This window comes from Engystomops pustulosus, chromosome 1 (genome assembly GCF_040894005.1).
Source record: "Engystomops pustulosus chromosome 1, aEngPut4.maternal, whole genome shotgun sequence".
Taxonomy (NCBI): Eukaryota; Metazoa; Chordata; class Amphibia; order Anura; family Leptodactylidae; genus Engystomops; species Engystomops pustulosus.
In genome coordinates this window covers 40,195,385-40,218,326 of record NC_092411.1, presented here as the reverse complement: position 1 = coordinate 40,218,326, position 22,942 = coordinate 40,195,385, and the positions used below count along the sequence as shown (strand labels likewise).

Genomic DNA, 22,942 nt, shown 5'->3' with positions numbered 1-22,942 from the left:
GCTGGGGGAGGGAAGGAGGGAGAGCTCAGGGTGGGGGCAGGGTGATTGTATACAGGACAAGGCTCTGCTCCTGTGCGGGAAAGTTTCCCCAGTGAGGACATAGAGGACAGGACAGGACCTTCAGCTGCTGACAGAGGTGAGAAGCCTAAACTTATCTGTCTCTTCTTCATAATCAGAAGCCCCTGACCAGACCTTAGACCCCTCACCTCTGACCTGGCACTTCTTGTGGGACTACAAGTAGCAGCAATCACCTTGGTCAGATGATGGGGTGACTTTATGTATTGTTCTATCTCTTGTATGTTACTGCACCTGTTATTGTGCTGACTTATTATTATATGTTTCCTGTAATAGCCGGGATCAGGGAGGATTCCTTTGTGTGGGGCTTGTAGTACAGATCTCCATAGACTTGTAAGTGTCGCCACTGACTGAGGATCCGATCTATTTGATTTGTTCATCTAAGGTTAGAGGTAATGCAGTTGCTGTGTGAATATAGCCTAATGCTGCCTCATTCAGGTAATGGTTAGGTTGACCAACTACATCTACATGCATGCTCGGCTCGGTAATGCATGTGGGCTGAATGGGGGAAGGGAGAATGCTACTGCCAGGCACTTTTGGAAGCTGCGGATCACCCAAAAAGATAAGGCACCCATATAGATGTTGTAGAACCTGTGGTGTAAAATGTCAGTATCTGAGTTGTTTTGTGTTCTTCGCTCTCTGGTCAATGCCAGGTAGGTGGGGGGCATTGATGGGTGCCAGGCACACACAAACTACATTGTCTTATTGTTATGACACTGTTCAGATTAACCTGCCAAAAACTGCTGTCCTGCTTGATTGCTTGTGCATAATGTTATGGCTGTGGCATTTTGTGGGTGTAATTGCTGCTCCTTAGTAAAATATCGGATCAACCAAGCAATCCAGTGGATCAGGATCACAGTATATATATATATATATATATAATTTTAATCCCCCATCTACGGGAGAGAGGGTAATGATCCGATTGGTGGTGTTAGGATTGGGGTCACCACTGATTAAGAGATCAGGGGGTCCCATCCCCACTTATTGATGGATCAGCAAGAAGAAGCTATTTCTCTATACAATGTCCAGACAAGTGTCAGAGATGGCCAAAATGTGTTTTTGACCATTTTTAATGAGCATTTATTTATTTGCAGGAATTTGTAGAGACCAGTTATCAGGGTCACTGTTAGAATAGAGAAATATTAGCCAATTGTTCCTTCTACTTCCTCACAGGTCACTGACAAGTGATAAACAATACTTGGTCAAGGGGGTATGGAAAGTAATGACAAATTCAGCAGGCAGTGTTACCCACCCCTAGACCAGGCTTCTTAAACCTTCTGCCCACAAGTGAGTTTGGTCCAAGAACGATGTTGGATTTCTGTAACCGAACCTTGAATCAATAAACTCCAAGGATTCAGTTCAATAATTTGAGGGTTGTAGGCTTTAGAGGGATGAACACATGTAACCTATAGGTTGTAACTTTCTTGAAAGGTTCCCTCTCCGGACACTAATGTTTGGGATATTCAGTCTTCTGGCATTACGTCTAGGAACATTAGACTTGCGTCATATGTAACAATAGGCTGATTGTTACCATATCTCTTATACTTGCTGCAGTTACCTTACTGTTATTTTGTATGATGTCCAAATGTCATGTTACGTCAAATATGTCATAGATTTGGGGAGATCCTCTGTTGGGACCCCTCCCCTTATGGCTGATACTTCGCCAGTGACCCGGTATCCCGGTTACAATTAATTTGGTAGGTGAGGGTGCCGTCCAGTAAAGCTTAGCCTTATTTGATCATTCCAGGACCCAGGATCACCGACATTGCTGGGACTTCTCCTGAATTACAGCGCGGAGCTGCCCATTCCTTCTGCCTCCTTTGCTCTTGTCTCCTCTTGGGCAGGCAGTTTACATATTACTAAAATAAAGTTTGGTTTAGCTTCCAGGATTATTACATTTCAGATAAGGGCAGAGGCAGGCAGGAGGAACCTGCCATCACATCTGCTTCTGATAGTAGATTCCTCATGCTAGGTTTCCTTTAAAGAATGGGGGTGGTGTCAGATGTTTGGGACCTCTTAATTGAGCCACCATGGCAAACTCATTCTGCGGTTGTCTATACACTTCAGAAGGTTAATTCCGTCCCCTGACCTCGCGCACAGGGCAGAACCAAGCCTACACGTGTACGTGTTCTGAGAGGCAGTGACTTATCCCTTCTGTAAACACAATGAAAATCATATTGTATGAAACATTGTTATTTCTTTGGCCCTAGCATTGGTGATCAACCTTCAGCATTCCAGCTGTGAAACTACAACTCTCAGCATGCCCCATGCACTGCTATGTATGGCCACAAAACTGTCAAGCAAGAGTACCTTTCAGGACTAGTATTTTCACAACTGCAGAAGTGTCAAAGGTTGGTGATACTTGCCTTAGAGACTTTGGCCAGTCTCTTCAGTGTTCCACACTCCTATATTATTGAGTGGAGCGGCATGACACATGATCGACCCACCGCTCCAGCAATTATTGAGAACGGGACCCCTGTTCTAGTGAATTGGTGGGGTTCCTGTTGTAAAAACCCCTCTCACTGATCAGATACAACCATTTTGATCACAGTTGAACTCTGAAGGTGCAGAAAATGGTATTTTGTCCATCATAAAACATGACAAACCCCTAATAATAGTGGATTTTCAGGTCCTGGAATACAACAGATCTGGCTCTATAGTTTCCAGTATTCAGCTCCTATAACTAAAATAAACAGTGCACATGTGAACAGAGCCCAACCATTGCTTTTCCCAGATGGTCCTTATCAGCTGGATTTCTCAATGCCCAGCGAGTGACACAGACTGCAATGCTTGAACCTTGAACTGAATGTCCTAGTGTGACAAAACACATAAATAAACTTGTACTGTAGAAACTGTGGACGGCTTGTAATAAGGAAATGTGAGACTTTACGGCCCCAGGAAGGTTTACGAGTCACGTGTCGCCGCTTGTTGTTTTTCAAACTGATACGAAACTTGCAAAGTTTCTTAGGAAACATTTCTTGAGATTCTGCAATTTTGGGCTAGTAGAGCGGTAGAGCGGTCTATGTGAAACTCCATAGTTGGCAGCTGAGTAGGGAAATTCCTTAGGTTGGTAATCACATTGATATTGTGGTAGTGTATGGAGGAGGCTTATCATTCGGGTCTAGTTGACTAATACAGCATGGTACATCCTTTAGAAATGTCAGATATTATACATTTTCTCTTCTCCCATGAGTTAATTTTGTTGACACAATGTCGGACTGAATGTTGGCTCAGGAAAGGTCTTGATGTCAGGAAACTCCCTGCGCAGTGGCCTCTCCTTCTTCCTCCAAGTAGAATAGTCACATAGCTCTGTACAGGCTCGGCTCTGGGGATCACAGCGGGATCTTTCGGAGGAATGTCACCGTTTCTGCCCAATATTGCTTCATTAGCATCTTTAGAGATATTAATAGATGTATTGTATAAGGACTTGGCTGGAGGAGGTGTAAAGCCGAGTGCTACACACTTGTGTAGATATTACAACTATAACAGTCAACTATAATAATATGGGCACTAACTTTTCATAAATTTGCATAAATCGACGGAACAATTATCTAAAATGTTTACTGGATCTAGCTTGGACTCCTATGACGGTCCGCACACAGGGTAAGCAAATTACATGCGTTTATAGAAGTCTACAAGTACAATGAGGCAAAAGAAAACTTTTTGCAGCTAAAAGTGAGTTTTCCATCTCATTCAAAGTGCTTGAATGAAATCTACCATCAAATTCAAGCATGATAAACCTGGGGCACTTACTCATAGATCCAGGCACTGTGACTAGTAATCTGATTGTCATCTGTTACCTCCTTCCTTCTAAAATAAACTTTTTAAATTATTTTAAGGAGGCTGAGAGGCTCTGGTAGCTGTTACCAGAGCCCTTCATTGCTGCAGATATACAGGCTGTTACATTGAGCTAAACTTGTTTTCCCCCTCTGCCTGTGTAATCTAGCAGCAGCAGGAAGTGCAGCGGGAGGGGAGAACTCCTTTGTTCAGTGTAACAAGTGGAAACACTCACTAGAGCCCCTCATTAGCATAATTTTAAAAGTTGATTGTAGAAGGGAGGAGGCCATGGATAACAAATATAAGAAGGTTACCACAGTCACCGTTCCTGCATTTATAAGTAAGGCCCGTTCCACACTTGCTGCCGGGATCACACGGCCTGAACTCTGCACACCGGGAGTGAACTGACATGCTTGGTTTGTCATGATGGGTTTTGTCGGTAGATATTCATTAATATCAGTACAGTAGTGATTTGGTTTGCTATAGACTGATGGGGAGTGGCAGAATTGTCTTTCCTTAGTGTGAAGAATATGGGAGGTATCATGGCAGCTTGAAGACCATGCAGAGGGAAGACTGGTCTTATAATAACCAGAAATTGGCGAAATAATCAAGTATGTACATCGCCTCTTGTATGAGACAAGTTTTGAATCTTTTTAATCTAGATAGTTTTTTTTGTTGATTGTATGCTGGTAGTTTTGACTACTTAAAAGGGTTGTACAAAGTTTGGTTTCTCCTATCCCGTGGGGATCTGACATTAACCTCAGCCGCGTACAAGCTACATGTTCTCCCAAGGACCAGTAAAGCCACTTCTCCGGATCACATATGAGTTTAGACGTTTGTGATCAGGAATGAGCAATGCGTAGAAGTGACGTTGCTGTAAAGCATATCACAAAACGCTGTTAGAGACTTGCATTCAACAAGGCATCTCCAATAGTTGTGTACAGAAAAGAAAGATAATCTGCAAATAGGAAATAAAAACAGATTACATAAAAATGTTTCCTATCTGATGGAAATGTTATGAGAAATAATTTGTCTAATGTCTCTTGTCTGGTTCTCATGTCCACTCATTTAATCCATACAGTCCCTTAGGAATTTTAACAAGATGGATTCTATCTACCTTCATCCTACTACCTCAGCATGAGATGCCAGAGCTCATTACCTACAATCCTCCCTTCTTATATTTGCTGTATATAGTTATGTAGTTGTCAGTGACATTGCTTGTACCCAGCTGCACTTCTATTCTTTTGGTGTCTCTCTTCCGATAAGATCGGCCAGAACTTGGCGATTGTGGTTCACACCGTTCTCTTTTGGATGCTCAAAAGGGTTTTCCCACAAACTTGCTGATCGGTGGCGGTCTTGGTGATGAGACCCCCACAGATCACGAGAACGGGAGGTCCGATGTACCCTGTCAGACCCCTCACCTCGCCCCAAGATGAGTATGGTACTTAGCTATCTCGTACAGCACCATAGGGATGAATTGGGCAGCCTGGCCATGTGCGACTGGTTGTTCAGCTCATATCGGGGAGCGATGGGGGTACGTCGGACACTCCGTTCTCTTATTTCAAGGGAAACGGTCCTCGGGTTTAGGCCAATCGGCCAAATGAAGGGTTCCTGCAGCTTACAATACATATAATGCTCCCCTGTAGATTACTAAAAAAAATTCCCGCTCTGTTAAAAAGATAATTTAATTTGAAAATGCACGTGAGTACAGTAAGTGTAAGTGAAGCACCTGGATCGTATGGACGACCCAGTCTGAGCCTTCATGATAAAACCCTCCTCTCGGCCCCCTGTTCTTCCCTTTTGCCTTCACATGTGCTTGGAGTCCTAGTGATGTGTTTTTGGTTGGTGAAATGTGACCATCCATATCTTATGGACTGAAAAAGTTGTGTGAATAAGCCCTTACATTGTGCCAGATTTATCAGTGTCCACATCATTACACTGTGTATTGTAACGCTATGCTCTGGGGTATAGCCGATGTGGAATTGCCGGCTACCTACCTGCAGCGAATTACAATAACCGCATCATAGATGGGATTTCTACACATCTGATGCTGGTGAAAAACCTGCAGTGTAAAATAAGTTGCAGGTTGGGAATCTGTAGTAAATATCAATTATTGAAGCAGATTGTACGGACGGAATTAAACTTCAGGGAAAGGTGAACTGTACGGATTCAAGCAAACCTTAAATGTAATAGGTTTAATGGGTTGTTTCCAGCAGGGCTGAGGTCTAGAGCTGTTGGGGTGGGGGGGGGGGGGGGGGGAGACATAAGGAATCCATTGGTGTGAGGGGAGCTGTATTTAATGAATCCATAGGGTATGAGGGGGCTTTTAATGCTGCCACCTGAGTTCACTGCAAAGGGGCCTACTGTGACTCTGTTGCCCTGGGGCCTACCGAAACCTGGAGCCAACCCTGGTTCCCAGCACTTAGAGGTTTGTGCCACCCAAACGTAGTTAAAGAGAGAACCACTAGAAAATAATATCAACAATGTGCATTAGAAACCTGGTCAAGGAACATGCCCCTTCTTCTCAGTGATTGTTAGGGGTCTCTGCTGCCCGATTTCCACTGATCCAACTTTTGACACATCTAAGTTTTTTTTCTTTTCAAAACTGCTGCTACCATTTTATTTATTACTTCAGAGGAAACGTGGAGAAAAGATTACATTTTGTGGCTGAATTTAGTATAAAATCTGTAGAGCTGTAATCCTGCGCTGTGTCCCATAGCATGGAGCTTTGCATTACCCTGTCCAGCTGTGTCCACACATTGTAAACCTGTTTTTATTTGGTGTATCTCATTAAATTGGTGTCAGAAAATATGTGGAACACATTGAAAGCATTTAATTTCCTTTTTTTTTCTTGGTTATTAAACCTCATGAAGTTAATTTAATTTGGATAATTAAAATGGATTATTGGTCCAATCGGATTCAATCTGACGGTACAGTCTAATTTTGGAGAGGTAGTGATTTCCAAGTCACGAGGAGCTTACGCTTCTTACTTGGAACAATAGTGCTGATCTGTCTGTGCTCATGACAATTGCCAAAGTCTTGAGCAGTTTGTGAGGAGCTTTGATTCTTAACAGTATTCTGCAATGTGTCTGATATCTGCCCGACAGTGGACCTCTACAACTATGTTGTTAGACCTGTTCAGATCTTGGTTAAGATAATATAACTTTTTTATGTTTTTTTTCATCCTGTCTCTTCCTGATGTTCCTTTGTAGGTTTCATTTAATCTCTTGGGCACCTTGCACAAGAGCGGGTGCAGGAAGGAGGGTGGCTCTGACAAGGTGCGGTGGGTGGGCAATATGGTTATTCAAACAATGACCATATTCCCCACTGAGGTGGATGTGGCCGTGTGTTACCTGTATAAAAACGTTAGGGTACATGTAGCACATGGCCGGATAGAGACGTCTTATCATTTTGTGGCTATGAATCCATAGAGAGAGATTTCCTTGCTTGCACACAGTAGTTTAACGTTTCGTTTGTGCAGAGGGGACAAGATACAGTAGTTGTATCATGGTTTTGGCTACACCCGAGATCAAAATGGTGTATATAATAATAATTCTTAAAATTTTATAGCGCACACAGATTACGCAGCACTGCACAGAGCTTGCCAAATCAGTTCCTGTCCCCATAGGCTCACAAACTAATCAACCTTTATGTATATTTTGGAGTGTGGGAGGAAACCTGAGGACCCCACACAAACACGGAGAGAACATACAAACTCTTTGCAGATGATAAACCCATGTCCCCAGCGCTGCAAGGCTGTAATGCTAACCACTAAGCCACCGTATATGGCCACAAATGTGAAAGGAATGATGTTGATGGCTCCATCCTTATGCTCTGGGTTTTGATATGACTTCCACATATATTCTGTACAAGTGGCTGTGCTGAACTCTCCCTAGCCTTTTGTATGTATATGATTTATATATATGTATTTATATTTCTATGTCTTGTCTTCTACTCAGGTGACCATCCGCCCTGACAGCCGAAATGTCTTCCAGACCGTTTGAGAGTCCGCCACCTTATCGACCAGATGAATAGTACGTATCTGCTTTGATAAGTAATGTAAACTGTATGTGGGAAACAGCCTGTTGTGCCGTGAATAAGTGATAAGAGTGTGAACATGTACAGCAACTAGTAGAACGTGTTTTTGTGTTAGTAGGTCAGGGTCCTGGGCATTGTGTCCTATTTTAACCTTTTTGGCTTTTAGGTTAGGAAACAAACTATCCCTTTCATTGATTCTGTACTAGGCTTTTACTGTTTGCTTTATACTAATGCTGTGTACTGTACGATACAGCAGTGCATTAATCTATAACTTTGTTTTATCCAGTTCCCATATAGACAAAATACAGTCTTTACTATACAGCCAATGGTGAATGTGGAGGATTACTTGGAGAAATTCCCTAAATGTGTAACCTGTATGTGCATCCCTGGGAGCCTCCAGGAATACATGCAGTACACTCATGGATGTGTTTGATATCAGAAATAATTTATCCTATAATCACTTTGTAGTCTGTAGATCTAGTGGAGCGCTACATGATACAGGACTCTCAGAGACCGGTTCTCGGTTTTCTACAGTCTAGAGTTTCTTTCAGTGGTTCCTTTGTTCCATTTGTCGTGTCAGGCTTAGTGCCCTGGAGAACAAAATGTTTCATGATCCACTCATGACTTATTTATCTACCTGCACAGGTTTAACCCTTAACATCACCACCAGTTTTAACCTTTTAGACACAGTATAATACAGTAACATAACCACATTGCAATACATATGGGGAAACCATTACAGTAGTGTAAGCTATAGCCTGTGCCAGTCTGCCCAGCAGCGCAGCCACTCGCCAGAGCCTCTTGGTTTATTCAGTATGATGGGAGGGATGGAGGGACCTTGCACTCTGTCATACAATGCACCAGCATGTGGTAAGTGTTCCTCAGTGAAGTTGAGGTATAGACCTTACTTCTCGGTGCGTATGTTTGGAACCAGGTGCCAAACTGTGTTATGGGTGCATTTGCAAGATATGCACCATGCTGGAGACTACGTACCCAAAAGGAAGGGGGGAGAAATGAGTAGATGATGACTCTTACAGCCATGTATAATTTATAAAAATTCCAGATATACACAAGAAAAGGAGTCATTTTTCAATTCTTTTTTTTTTTTTCACCCTTTTAAAATTGAAATTCCCCCGTCCAGTGCTCCGGCAACCATATTTAATAAGAGTCTCCATTCACTTAGTGGATGCAAACACTGCCAGTTTTAACTAGTGGTATTTTTTGCAATGTGCCCAAAGTGGTGAGAGGGTCGGAGAGGGCAATAAACTAAGGGAGATTTATTTGCCTTCTCTGCCAGAAAACTGCTAAATTTGTCAATTTGCATTCTGTTCTTACCAATGTTCACTTTCTTGCAGCAAACCATCTGTTTATGCCCCCAGCCAAGACATGTATGGAGGGAAGCTGCCTTCTCAGCCTGCGTACTCCTACTATCCAGAGGACGAAATCCAGCACTTCTACAAGTGGAGCTCTCCACCGGGAATCATCAAGATAATGTCCATCCTCATTGTTGTCATGTGTGTGGGAATCTTTGCATGTGTAGCTTCCACATTGCCATGGGATTTGGACATCACTGGACAGTCTATGGGATATGGCTTTGGAGGATATTCTGGTTACTCTGGTAGCTATGCTGGTGGATACAGTGGCTATGGTTTTGGAGGAGCTTCGCCAGGCCTTGGCTTTGCTTATGGAGGAGCCTACACAGATCCTCGCGCTGCCAAAGGATTCATTTTGGCCATGGCTGCCTTTTGCTTCATCTGTGGGATGGTCATTTTTGTTATGCTTGTAACAAGGGCACAAATGTCCACCACTAGAAGATTCTACCTGCTTGTCATCATTGCCAGTGGAATCATTGGTGGATTGGTCTTCATTGCTACAATCGTCTATATCATGGGAGTAAATCCTGTAGCCCAAGCATCTGGATCGTCCTTCTACAATCAAATTCTATCATTGTGCAACCAGTTCTATTCTCCTGTCACTACTGGGGTGTTTGTCAATCAGTATCTCTACCACTACTGTGTTGTGGAACCACAAGAGGTAAGTACCCGTGTCTTATCAATAACCATAATAGAGCTAAAATATGTTTTCATGGTAGATGTACTTTAGAACTGTAGTTATACCTATGGATATATAATGAATTCTCATTGGGGTGCACACCTACAGGAATCTCTGCTGAAGACCCACAAAGCATAATATCTGCAGGCGAACCTCTGATTTATAAAGCCACAACATGTCTATAAATGCTCACTTTGTTCTGCAGATAAGATCTGTTGAGGAATAATTTGCTATTAGGCTGGACACGGAAGAGGCTGTATTTACAGGAGGCTCTGTTTCTATAGCTTCCCATTTCTTTCAGCACTTTGCTGATTACAATGTAAGATCTTAAAATTGTTCTGCTTTTCCCGGATATTCTCTAATTATACATTGATGTAATTACTGACCGGATCTTTAAGAATCTGTTGTCGTGTTTAGTAAGTATCTTGTATGAGTGCAGTGGGTGCCCTGGTATTCTCTGTACCATTTCTAAGCAACATTGAGGATCATATGTCACCAGCGTTGAGATAAAAGCACTGTGTACAGTCAATGGTTGTGAAATTACTTCTCGTGTAAGTTTTAGGCCCTCAAAGAAACTCCTGCTAAAATTTAACTGGGTTGAACAATTTCTTAAATCATTTCCCTTAGGGTATCTACACACGTTGCAGATTGCGTGTGGATTTTGTGGTGGAAAATCCTCAGCATAATACGGTAGCATTGAAGTGAAAGTGATTTTTGTCAGTTAAAGCCTTAAAATAAAATAATGATCATGTCGCTTTTATTTTGCGCCCTTGTGGATTTTTGCATGTTTATTTTTTTGCACATTGTAGCTTATGGAAGAATAAAAGTCTGCGTAATGATGCAGCTTTGATGTAGACTTTTGCTTGAAATGACATTTGATAAAGTAGGAAAAAAAAGCAGGCAAAACCGTGCGTATTTGATGCCGATTTCCATGCACACAAATTTTCTTTTTGACTCTTTGTACTATCCCATGAAATAGTTTTTCAATGAGCTCCCGCACATAACCATAGTTACCACAGCCCTATATGTACCATGACTGACTGAGCCCCAAAACTCATCGAGTTCTATTCCTGCCTAAGTCTGTGTCTTGGGCAGATCTGCATGTAAGCGCACCTCATACTCTGAAGACACGTGGGTCTTTTAGTTGCGTCTCACATTTTCGTGTACACGGATGCTCACGCTGATGATTTTCGGAATAAATTGTATAGCTGTTCATATTTTACTCTACCTTGGACCCCAGCCTCTCATCTGTACCTTGCCCAAGACCCACTTGGGTATATTCTTTGCTGTATTGGATACATATTTTGCTCGGTCTATGAATAAAGCTGGGGAAAGCTAAACAAGAGCTAATGTCAGTAAATTGTGCGACCACCGCCATCATTCTTTCTATAGACAATAACAATAACTGTGAATTGTTCAGAGAGAGAAGGGGAAATGTATTTTAAGCATGGAGATGAAGCAGAGTACATACAGCTCCTCACATCTTTTACATGTTCTGCACCTAACAATGCAGCCTGTCCATTCTGACCCTGTAAATCTAAATGTCTGCCTTCTTCTAGGCTATCGCCATTGTCCTGGGTTTCCTGATTGTTGTGGCATTTGCCATTATCATATTCTTCTCTGTGAAAACAAGGAGGAAGATCAACGACTATGGAAAAGCCAACATTATATGGAAGAAAACAATTCATGAAGAACAAGGAGATCCGAACGTGGAGGAATGGGTAAGCACCGGGCTGTGCTTGAGGCCGGATGTTATGGAGCATCTGTGAGAAGTGTGTATCGTTGTGTTCACGTCTGGCATCAGGCATTCTAGTTTCTGTTTTTTGACATAGGAACAGAAAAATGGAATCAATGTCGGTCTGGTTAACAACACAAAGCTTCTCAATTTTTAGCCATTGTCACATATATAATCAGATATATTGTGAAGTTTTTACAATTTGGGCAAAGAGTAGAAAGGTTTATATAAAAAGTTTGTAAAGGCCCTTCCAGGCAGGGAGGTTATCAGGGATTGTACCTATTGGATATTTATAACCTCTGGTTTGGATATATCAGATATCTGAGATGGGAATAGCCATTTTGCACTGCAAACTGCAAGGTTTATAATAACTGATCAATAATAAATCTGTCCAATGGGAACATAAAGTTCCTTGTGGTTGTGCCGTAGGTGCCAGTGTAAATACTGCTGCCAGTTCTACCAGTCTTTCCATGTGGATAGGTAGTTGTCATTTGTTGGTGTGTTTATTATAGTGGCTTAGTATTTTTATAGCAATGGTTAGTGAGAGTAGACACATCCAGGCTGCTGTGCTGAATGTGAAGGGTTATTTAGAAAAAGTGAAATTCTTTATAGATAACGTTTTTATGTTCTGTATTTGTTGCAATATTTGTACTGAAATCTTTGCCAAGTACAATACAACACATTTTACTTGTCTCCTAGTTTTAGTGGTTCTTAACCTTGTTTGAGGTACCGAACCCACCAGTTTCATATGCACATTTACCGAACCCTTCTTTAGTGAGCAATCAAATTTCGCCCATGTGAAATTTCGCCCATAAATCCTTCCAAAGTCATGTCAGACTGAGCAGAGAGGAGTCACATTCGCGTTGATTCGAGTTGATTTTGGAGGCTGCAGAGGGATAGTCACTTCAGACGCACTTTGGTTTTTTTGGTTCTGTAATACCTAGAAATGCGCTTTTGGTGTCATATTAGAGATAATAATGTCATCTTATAGCTCGCATCAGGCTTGTTTATAGATGCAGGCAGGTAAAGACATAGTTGGAAATGTGAGCTGCAAATAAACATCCAGTTTGTCTTTTTATCTACAATTCTGTAGCCACAAGCCTTTGTTTGGCCATTGTTGTCCCTCTGACCACAGCTATGGCTAGTAGCTAGGGGCATCAATTTGCCGGATTGGCTGCAAGGCCACTGATCTGGTAATATGTCCAGGAGCGTAAAGTTTGAGTCTACTCATCGCTAAATGGAACAAAGGAGTACCGGAAGTGACACTCGCATTCCAGACTCTAAAAAGTGACTAATCTCGGCCAAATATACTAATTTTGTCAAATGCTCTAATCTGATATTTTAGACCTATTCTATGGTATCTGTTTTATTAAGCCTTAGAAACCCTTTTAATACCACTGCAATTCCATGTACCCAAAAGGATGTGATTGTCTTGATTTCATTGTTGTTTACTTTGTGTGATGTGCCAGAATGGACACATTAAGTAGTGGTTGACTTCCCTTGGGGCTACATTACCTGTCCGTGGGATTTTACAGATCGTTTATTTTAGATATTATAATAAAGGTGAAAATTAGCATAATTGGTCATCTATTTGGTTTATCAGTTGTCTCTGTGTCTGTGGTGTATAGAAGCGTGTATATGGCCCATTCACCATCGCTTTAGCCGGATGATCACATTTCATGTTTATACAAGTGGGAGGGGCCTCTGCAGTTTCACTAGTCCTGGCTATGGTGGTGGGACTGTATCTGCCTGCAGGCTAACATTCCCCATGTGGAGATGCTGCCGGATAAGCGCATAGTCATGTACCGTGATGTCGCATGACAGAGAGGTGTTTGTAATGAGAGGCTGCAGTTTCTGGGCGGGGACTGGAGTTTCATTACATTGTCAGCTTGTTTGTTCTGGCTTCACGCTGAAGACTACAGCGTTGTATCTGTGTTTTCTCCTTTTTGTGTCTCAAGAATTTGTAAACTTCCATTGGGAGACATTTACAGCATAAAAACCACAGATCCTGGTGACCTACTTCTTCTTTCAAGATTTGGTTAAGCAAATGGTTTATATAGGGGGAAAAAAAATGTAGACCTCGTCTTTTTAAATAAATGAATAAATCTATAAAATTACATATGGCAATGTCCATAAACCCCATTTACAGTAGACTCAATGTAACTTGTGATGATGGCTGCCAGTGAGAATGCAGAAAGAGAGCCCTGACCTTCATCAGTCATAAATCAGTATTTATAGAGCGGCATTAATTCCACGGTGCTGTACAGTCAATAAGGGGTTCACATACATTGCGATATGAAGAAAAAATACTAAAACGACAGAGATCTATAATAAGTGGAAAGAGGACTGTGCCATGAGGGCTTACAATCTATATGGGGGGAATATATGGAGATACAAGGTGTGGGAGGAAAGTTATTTTGTGTTGTAGGTAATCCTAAATCTGTATTTTTTTTTAGGTTATGTTTGATGGTTTGGAAGGTGGGGGTGAGGGCAGTCTAAGATGTTTTTGGTAGAGCATTTCAGATTATGGGGGAGGCACGGGAGAGAATTAATTGATAGCAGCGCTGTATATAAGATACACTGACGCCAGTTTTGCCTATTTACTACTTGGCAACAAAAATGTGTCAGATCCTTTTGCTATGTGAGGCTTGTCCAAGAGAATCTGTGGATTTCGGGTGGAAGGGGGTTGGTAGTTGAAAAGCTGACGATCTATCCGTTCACTGCAGGGGGTTGTCTGTGTGGGGTCCTCATGTTTATCACAATGCACGTTTCATTAAAACCTACAGTAGGAGATATTCCACTTATTTTTGTGAGCAGCACCATCAATGTAAAGCATCTGGAAATATTTCCAGGATTATTATCTTTTTATACTTTATTTGGACTAATTGAGGAATGTTTAAAAATGTTGTCACATCCACAACGTGACTAAAAATTTTGTCTATGTTCTCTGACAATTCGGAACATGATAGTAGAGGCGTCCGGCGTGGTGTAGGCCTGTGAAACCTGGTGTAATAAAAACCGGGACATGTGATATGCACAGTAATCTGAGCTCCTATTACAATTTATGGAGTTGGTGCCGATCCATTCTTTGTATCTTTTCCTATATGTTGCATTTTTCTCTGTTTCACGTCTCTAGTTAGAATAGTTTGTGTGTTGTAAGTTACAATATATCCAGTACCATATGAAGAATGCAGCCGTGGGCGGGAAGAGAAACTGCTCGGATGTCTCTGGGTGTTGTCTCTTTCCAGGTATAAGATGAGGTTTCCAGAAACCTGGAGATACACTTGTGTTTTTGCTTTGAGGCTGTTGCCAAGTGATAGAAAAGTGAATTCTTATCACTTCAAGGATTAACCAATCTAAGCTGCCTTCTTCCTACAAGGAATTTTAAGAGGATGTTTATAAAGCGGAGTGATTAGCTACTGATTAAATAGAAACTCTACAGCCGGTTACACATCAGCATGTGTAGCCCATGTATACGCGCAACAGGCACTCTAATAGTTAATACGGTTCTGGCGTGGGTGTTCAGCCGGCATATACACAGCACGTATACTCTGGCTGCTCACGTTTGTGTGTAAAGGCCATATCTTTTGATTTTCGACCTTTTTCGATTTTGATGATCCACACCTAAAATTGGTAACCACATTCGTGGTTAACCGCAGGCCAATTTTTTACATTTGATGTGAATAGGGTGATTTCAGGCATGACACTTTAATAGTTTATCTTTTTAGAATTTTATATTAATTTAGTTTGCAACTTGGTGCTTTGCCCTTTAGAAGCTAAAAAGCTCCTGTATTTCATACTAATTCTAATACTTTTATATCCCCCCCCCCCCCCCAATCATGGCAGACCTCTACTAAAAGCCATAGTGATTGTTACTATTACTGCTCTGTTATGTCCTACGTGCCTTTGTGCCACTTTGCTTCAGTTACACATTTTATGACGCGGTGCGGCTGAGACTAGTTTTTCTTGCTTTTGTACATCCCGATACAAAGTGTGTGTTTTCAGCTGTGTTTATTGTGTATTCTTGCATTGTAATTCCAGTTTCAATCGTCCTGAATTGTACAAATCTAGATCCTTCCTGTGAACTTTAATGGACTTTCAATTGAAGGCAGTAAATTCTATAGATCCTAGCGAAGGACAGTCCAATATAAAATCTAGCTGTCCTTTATTTTACTAGATTAATAGGTTATGCCCAACCAGTTCCAGGTTTTGTGAAGTCCAGTCTAATATTTATAGTTCTGTTGGAGAAATGGGGTCAGATTTTCTAGATTATTGGATCCTGGACTAAAGATACTTTGCTGTACATGTACATGCGCTCACTTTACCCCATCCCTGGACAGCCAAGCTTGTGTGTCTAGCTCTCTTCTCACACCTGTCATAGGATAAGCATCCGCTGGCCAGGGTCTGGATACAGGTGTAGGTTCCAGGGATGGGCCTTATATCTACAAAACCTGACTATATTCCTCTCTTTACTGTTTCCCCTGATGACAGGTAAAGAATGTGGCAACAGATCCTGAGCAGATACCAGCCATGTCAGAATACAACGAGAAGGTCAATGGATCAGTAATGGAGCACAGAAGTGTGAATGGACTTCAGGCTTATTCTGAGCACAGCTTCAGGACTCAGCCGTGAGTTTAGTTTCTGCATTGTATACTCTAACAACTGTGCATCTGACTTCTCTCCAAATGAAGGCACAGAGGGTTATCATAGACAACCATTTCCTCGCATTGCTGCGGGTCCTATTCTCATGATTGTGGGAATTCCAGCAGTCGGACCCTCGCCTATCAGCTTGTTATCCCCTGGGGAAAGGGGATAACTTGTAAAGTTGGTACAACTTATGTAAAGAAAGTCTACCATTGGAATCAAAAATTATAAACCAAGCATATGTACATGAGGAGATTTGTTCTTCTTTTAGAGTCTTATTGCTTTTACGTAAAGACTTTAACAGTTATGCAAATGAGCCTGAGGGGCTTCAAGCTTCTTTAACAGCCATAATGCCCGGAGGCCCTTAGACTCATTTGCATAATTTTTAAAGCTTTAAACGAGGACCTAAGAAGCTGAAAGAAGAGCGGATCCTGCTAGAGGGGGCATTCACCAGAATATCAGTGTGTTTGGTTTACAATCCTACATCCTGGTGGTAGATGTCCTGTAATATTTGTTGTTGTTTTTTTCTTTGTTTTGTATGATTTAATTTTTTTCTATAAATGTTTCTGTCTTCAGGATAGTGGAGGATGATTACCCAGTGAAGAATGAGTCTGGCTTTTCACCAAATGTATACAGCAGCAGCTCTGAAGCCAGCAAGAAGGTTCCATACAAAAAACGTCCAGGAAGACCCAGGCGATCTCCCAATGACTATGATACTGACTACACCACCGGAGGGGAGTCTGCTGAAGAACTGGACGATGAGGATGACTGGGAAAGGTAACAATCAATACGCAAAACTTCCTTATTCCAGCATGGCTGTGACTATATAGATGGCCAGCACTGCTCTGCCTCCTAGGCTTCAGTGTTAGAGCTTGTGCTATGATATCAGGACCTCTACATCTTGCAGTGCTGGCTCCCCACCCCTGGAGGCAAAACAGGGCCAGTTAAGCCTGTATAAAATCATTTTATGGCCATTTTTACAATATTGTTTTGGGTTTTGGCAAATAAACCTTTCTCGTCATACAGTGAATACCCTCCCATCACATCAGACCAGCAGAGACAAGACTACAAGAGAGAATTTGATGCTGACCTGCAGGAATACAAGGGGTTACAAGCCGAGCTAGAGGATGTCTCGAAATCCCTTGATCAGCTGGATAGGGAGCTGGATGAACACCCAGAAGGAAGCCAGTCATACAAGGTCAGTTTATAAGGAGAAGGAGAAGTTTACTTTTCAAGGACTACAACTTTATTTCAACTTCTTGATCTTTTACTGCTGTTGAACGAATGAGTTTTTTACATGTTATTGGTCGCACTGGAAGAATTAAAAATGAATGAATTTGAGTACCTGCTATGTATCCTGGTGTAAGTTCTTCAGCCCTCATGATTTTTATCTCCATATTCCTTTTAGGCTGTTGCTGATGAATATAACCGTCTAAAGGATATTAAATCGGTAAGAATGCATTATAGCCATATGTTTTAGTCATAACAAAAGGATGGTTAGTTAAAGGGTTTTTCCAAATTCCTGAACTATTCATGACAAATAGGTCAATAGTAGTTAAGTGACCCTAGGCACCCCTGCTGATTAGCTGTGGGGTATTCATTAAAGGGGTTTTCCCACTAAAGTTGCGCCCTATCCACGGAATAGGGCCTAACTTACTGATCATTGGGGGTCTCAAAAACAGAGACCACCACAGATTGCGAAAATGAGGGGTCCGCTGGACCATTGGAGCTGGCGGAAATTGCCAAGCGCCACGCTCACCGATCTCCGTCAGCTCCATAGAGATTAATGGAGCAGAACGGTCATGCACGGGCGTCTTCTCTATTAGTCTGACGGAGCGACGAGGGGTCCGCGATCTGTGGGGGTCTCGGCACTGAGCCCCCCACTGGTCAGCAAGTTACTCTTAAGACTGGCACTTAATACTCCAGTCATAACATTGCCCCTGTAGGCGGACTGGTGCCCATCTTCACTAAGAGGCTTCTGCCTCTTGATGGGTACAGTTACAAACTCCACTAGTTCTGACCTGTAGGCCAGATCGACACTGGTGGAGTTTTGTACTACTATAGAAGTATAGTAAATGTGGAAGGCCAGGCGTCCATGCCCACTCTGACATCCCCCAAAGTGGTGTGTGTGAGTTGGGGTAGTCCAAAAACTGGTGGGGAGGAGAAGATTCATGTGCCTTCCCCGCCTAAAGACCATCTGAGAAGGCATAATGAATCCACAAATCAACCCATTCAATGGCGCCGCTATCATAGGTTTTATTTCTGACTCTGATTGTGGCATATGTAATCAGTTTATAGGGAGCAGAGGTCTGACCGGTATGAGGCTACAGCTAGATTGTGTTCTAATATTACAGAAAAAATACTTCGATTTTTATTTTTGCTGCTGTTTGTAAAATAAATGTTCTTCTTTTTTCAGTCTTCCGGTTACAAGAACAAGAGGAAACGTTGCAAGGAGCTCAAAGCCAAACTGAACCACATCAAGCGGATGGTTAGCGACTATGACCAAGGCAGATAAAAGAAACTGGATTACAAGATTTGGGAAGAGAACTAGGACGTTCTTCCTTCTGTCCCACTGTTAGACTTTCACAAGAGGTCACTGGAGACTACCTTGTTATAATGGTCATGCTTTCAGGCTTGTCTTAAGGATAAATGTGTTGGGGATGGGTAGAACAGAGGGAGGATGTTTTTTTTTTTTTTTTTATACCTTCCACCCCCCCCCAAATGTTATTATGCCATAAGCTTCTATTTATGAGGTTTTAAGGATGACCTCTTAATTTCCATTTTTAATACAAGTGATAATCCCCATATACAATTCTAATGACCAGTATACGTGACCAAACATTTTACTGGCATGTTATAAAACTTAAGGGCACGCATCTACCAAGGTTATAAAGCGGCACATGCCTATTATTAATTTTGGTGCATCTCAGGATGTTCATGCACCAGAAAGTTCAAGGCTTTTTTTTTTTTTTAAATATTATTTAAACCATTAAAACCTTGCCTGTATATGGGTATTTAGTCATCCTTGGGTCTGTAAGGAATAAAAAGGGGTAAACATCTAAGGTTTCCATAAGTTTGGATAATAATGAACTCTTGAGTGTCTTGTATTGAACAGTCTAGTCCTTGGTATAATCCAAAGGACATCTGTCCACCCCAATGAGCCATTTTTTTTTTTTTTTGCAACATTAAGATATATGTGTGTGTTTTGTATAATTTAAAGAATATGTAAGCTTCCATATTGTAAAACCTAAAAGTTTTGTTTTAAACTTCTGTATTACTGTGTAGCTGTGTCTTGATTTTTAGTATGGTATATCTTGCCCTTAGGAACATTGTTGGCACCACGTATGCTCAGTCATGGTGTATGCTGGTATCCAGTTACCTGTTTTTTGGACATGTAATATAATCTACAGTCATGCATCTTTGTTTTGACCTTTTAAGTTTTTCTATGTACAAAATATTTAGGATTGGATCTTCATACGTGATTGTTGTATGCTATGTCTAATATATAATACAGCCATGATCTAAAATCTCCTGATTCCTTTTTGGATAGTGTGTTCAGATGTTCTCTCATACAATACAATAGCGGGTAAGCTAGATGAAGGCTGAGCTCTATTATAAACGGAGTCTACATCGAGATTGAGGCCAATAATCTCATTGACCTGTATCGCTTTAAATAATGTTAATCTGTGACCTTGTGATTGGACTAAGACTTTTTAGCAAAAAAGAATTGATCAGTGCTCCATTTCAGTAGTTCAGGTGTCAGGGTCAGTCTTTGGTTATGTGAAAGGTTCACAACTTATATAATTATGATCCGGGTCTCTAAGCAAAAGGTGGAGTAAATCCTGATTCCTAAGAGCGAGACCCACATAGGCTGGCTGACAATTGCACCTGGATTGATGTGACAACGTTGTATACAATCTATCTTAAGGTAGGTCTCTGCTGTCTCTGTATGATGGACGTACACATTCAGTAGTTAACAGTAGGGAATGATGGCTTCCAATCTCTATAAATTCATGCATCCTACGGTGCTCAGCCTCTTTCCTACACTCGGATAGACCTGCTTAAATCACATGACAAGTTTGCTTTAAAGGGCATCTACCACCAGGATGAAGGACTGAATGCAAACAAGCCTGAGAGGCTCCAGGCTCCGTAGGTGTTAATGGAGCCTGGAGCCCCTAAGGCTCATTTAAATACAGTCTTTCATCCTGGGGGGAATGTCCTTTAAGCCCATTGCCCACTTGTGAATTTGGTCAGGGAAACTCGCTGTATGTGTTTGCAAGACTCCCTGGATTGAACCTTAACTCTTTGAACTGAACTCCACATGTCTGTCTGGTCCAGCAAATTCAGCTAATTTTCCAAGACCGAACTCCCCCGTGGGCAATAGGTTTTGGGAGCACATCCGCTATCCAGCTGCTTTTCTCTTAGGAATTTCATGCTTCATATTTTTCTTTTTTTAATACTGCGAAATAAGCCATTGGAGTATTAAAGTAAATTCATAAGCGAGCGTTATGACTGCTGGCTTAAAATGTACAATCCTGGTAGAGTACGTTTTATTTTCTGGAGTTGGTACCACTGTTCTCCATTGGGCTTTGCCTTGTATTTAGACCTGGTCTAGTGGACAATAGGTGGCTTGTCATTTGTGTGTGTTTTGTAAATCTCTTTGTATGTGCATTAGAAAAATTGAACAATTAATCTTTGGGAAAAAATAGGCTAAAAACTTTGCTAGAGATTTTTTTTTATAATTGCATGTCAAAATCTTTCCTGTTAATAACTGTATATATATATTTTTTTTAAGTAGTGTTACGACTTGTAAAAAGTATAGTCGGCCTGTAGGTAAACAGAAAAATAACTTAAAGTTTAGATGTATATTTTACTTTTACTGTGACTACTAATAAATGTTTTCTAATCTCTTACTTGGATCGTGTGTGTGTTTTTTTTGTTGGTTCAAAAATCCATTTTATGTTTTGTATCTAATGACATGAAAATAAAAATCACAGGTATTACAATTTAAAAAAAAATTGCCTTTACTACAGAGATTTCAATGAGAATCTTTCTGTCAACCATTTGACCTTGTAGCTAACATGCCCCGCATCATAAGAATGTCTTTACTGTAGAGCTCATTGCAGAGAGACATTTACCGTATATACAAAAAAAATGTGCTGAAAAACCTCACATCGGCTTATACACAAGTCAATTTAAAAAGGAAAAAAAAAAAAACGTCGCCCCAATGCTTGTCACGGCTCCCGATCCTCGGTGTCGCAGCTGATGACGTTATAGTGTGCACCAGCTGGCAGATCGCAAGGAAGCATCTCTGCCGGCTAATAGAGCAGAGAGAATACCGAAGAGGAGCCATCAGGAGCCGGAACGGGAGCCGCGACCAGCATCGGGGCGCCAGAGGGTGAGTATGTAAGTTTGCGTTTTTTATGTGTTATGGGGGCTGGCTGTATACTGGGAGACTCTGACCAATGCATTTTCCATCCTCTGCTTGTACTCAAGTCAATAGGTTTTCCCAGTTTTTGGTGGTAAAAGTAGGGGTCTCGGCTTATACTCGAGTATATGCGGTACTTTTTTTGTTATAAATATATATGAGCATTTTGGTTGAATATGGATGTGGTCGTGAAGTTTGGTTCCCCACTCATGACTAGTTCATAGGGTAAGCAGGGCACTGTCAATCGGAGCTCAGTGGGAGGAGCTGGGTATTGCACTTCAAAATCACATCTAAAGTAAATAGAATTAAAAGTTTAAAAATATTTTGGGTAATCTGATCCACATGCCATGAAAAAAAACTGCCCAAAAATTGTGTGGGAATTTTTGAGGCAAAAGATTTTGTGAACCTCATGGCTCACCTTTTAATGCAACATTTGACTATGTATAAACCTGATCTTAGGATGCCCAAAACATCACTTTTTAAGAAGCCATCCAAAATATAAAGCGCTATGACTGTTTGCTATAAACATTGAACAATTTTTGGCATATATGCTAAACATGGCTAAATGTAATGTGGAGTGTTATGAAGATACATCTCCTCCACTAGCATTATTGGGGGACTTCAATATTATTCTAAACCAAAGTATGATGATAAGTCTAACCTCATCTGTGGGGCTTTCATACTGTCACATAAATATGTTACCAGTTATGTTACATGGAAGACAATAGAAGCATTGTCCCAGGGTTCCCATGGCTGTACCGTGTGCCAGGCTCTTGTATGTGGATAGTTCACATTCCTGGCATGCCGTACTTTCCCTTAGATTAACTCCCTTTTTACTTTTTTCGTCCGAACCTAAAAATATACTATAAAGAGATTAGGATTTTTATTCATGTGTCATGTTTTACTTCTGTATTGTACTTGTTCCTAAGAAAAGATAAAATAAATAGTGGTTTTCATCTGTATTAAAGGGAAACTGTCACCAAGAGACCCATTTTTAGCACTCCCCCGGTCCCCACAGAGCATAGTACATACACTGGCAACTGTTTTTGTATTAAAAATTGATTTTACAGAAAAAAAGATGTTATATTGTACCTTACATTAGCATCTGCTGTGTGACTAGGCAGTTGCCTTTTGGGAGGAGCTGGAAAGGAGCAGTCCCCCCCCCCCCACCCTTGGGGAACAGCTTCTCCATG

General features: G+C 41.3%; 1 protein-coding gene across 1 annotated transcript; it reads left to right on the top strand.

Annotated features, from left to right (window-relative positions):
• OCLN (occludin) lies at nt 1–21,234 on the top strand. Its single transcript, XM_072138995.1, has 9 exons — nt 1–136; nt 7,812–7,886; nt 9,246–9,924; nt 11,502–11,663; nt 16,169–16,305; nt 16,898–17,098; nt 17,348–17,519; nt 17,730–17,771; nt 18,738–21,234. Exons 2-9 carry the CDS (start codon nt 7,837–7,839, stop codon nt 18,834–18,836), a joined length of 1,542 nt encoding a protein of 513 aa, XP_071995096.1. The 5' UTR covers nt 1–136; nt 7,812–7,836; the 3' UTR covers nt 18,837–21,234.
• Nucleotides 21,235–22,942: the final 1,708 nt, after the last annotated feature.

Coding starts and splice junctions, on each gene's coding strand:
- OCLN (XM_072138995.1), top strand. CDS start 7,837: ATGTCTTCCAGACCGTTTGAGAGTCCGCCACCTTATCGACCAGATGAA. Junction 9,925..11,501: donor GTGTTGTGGAACCACAAGAG/GTAAGTACCCGT, acceptor GCCTTCTTCTAG/GCTATCGCCATTGTCCTGGG. Junction 16,306..16,897: donor CACAGCTTCAGGACTCAGCC/GTGAGTTTAGTT, acceptor TTCTGTCTTCAG/GATAGTGGAGGATGATTACC.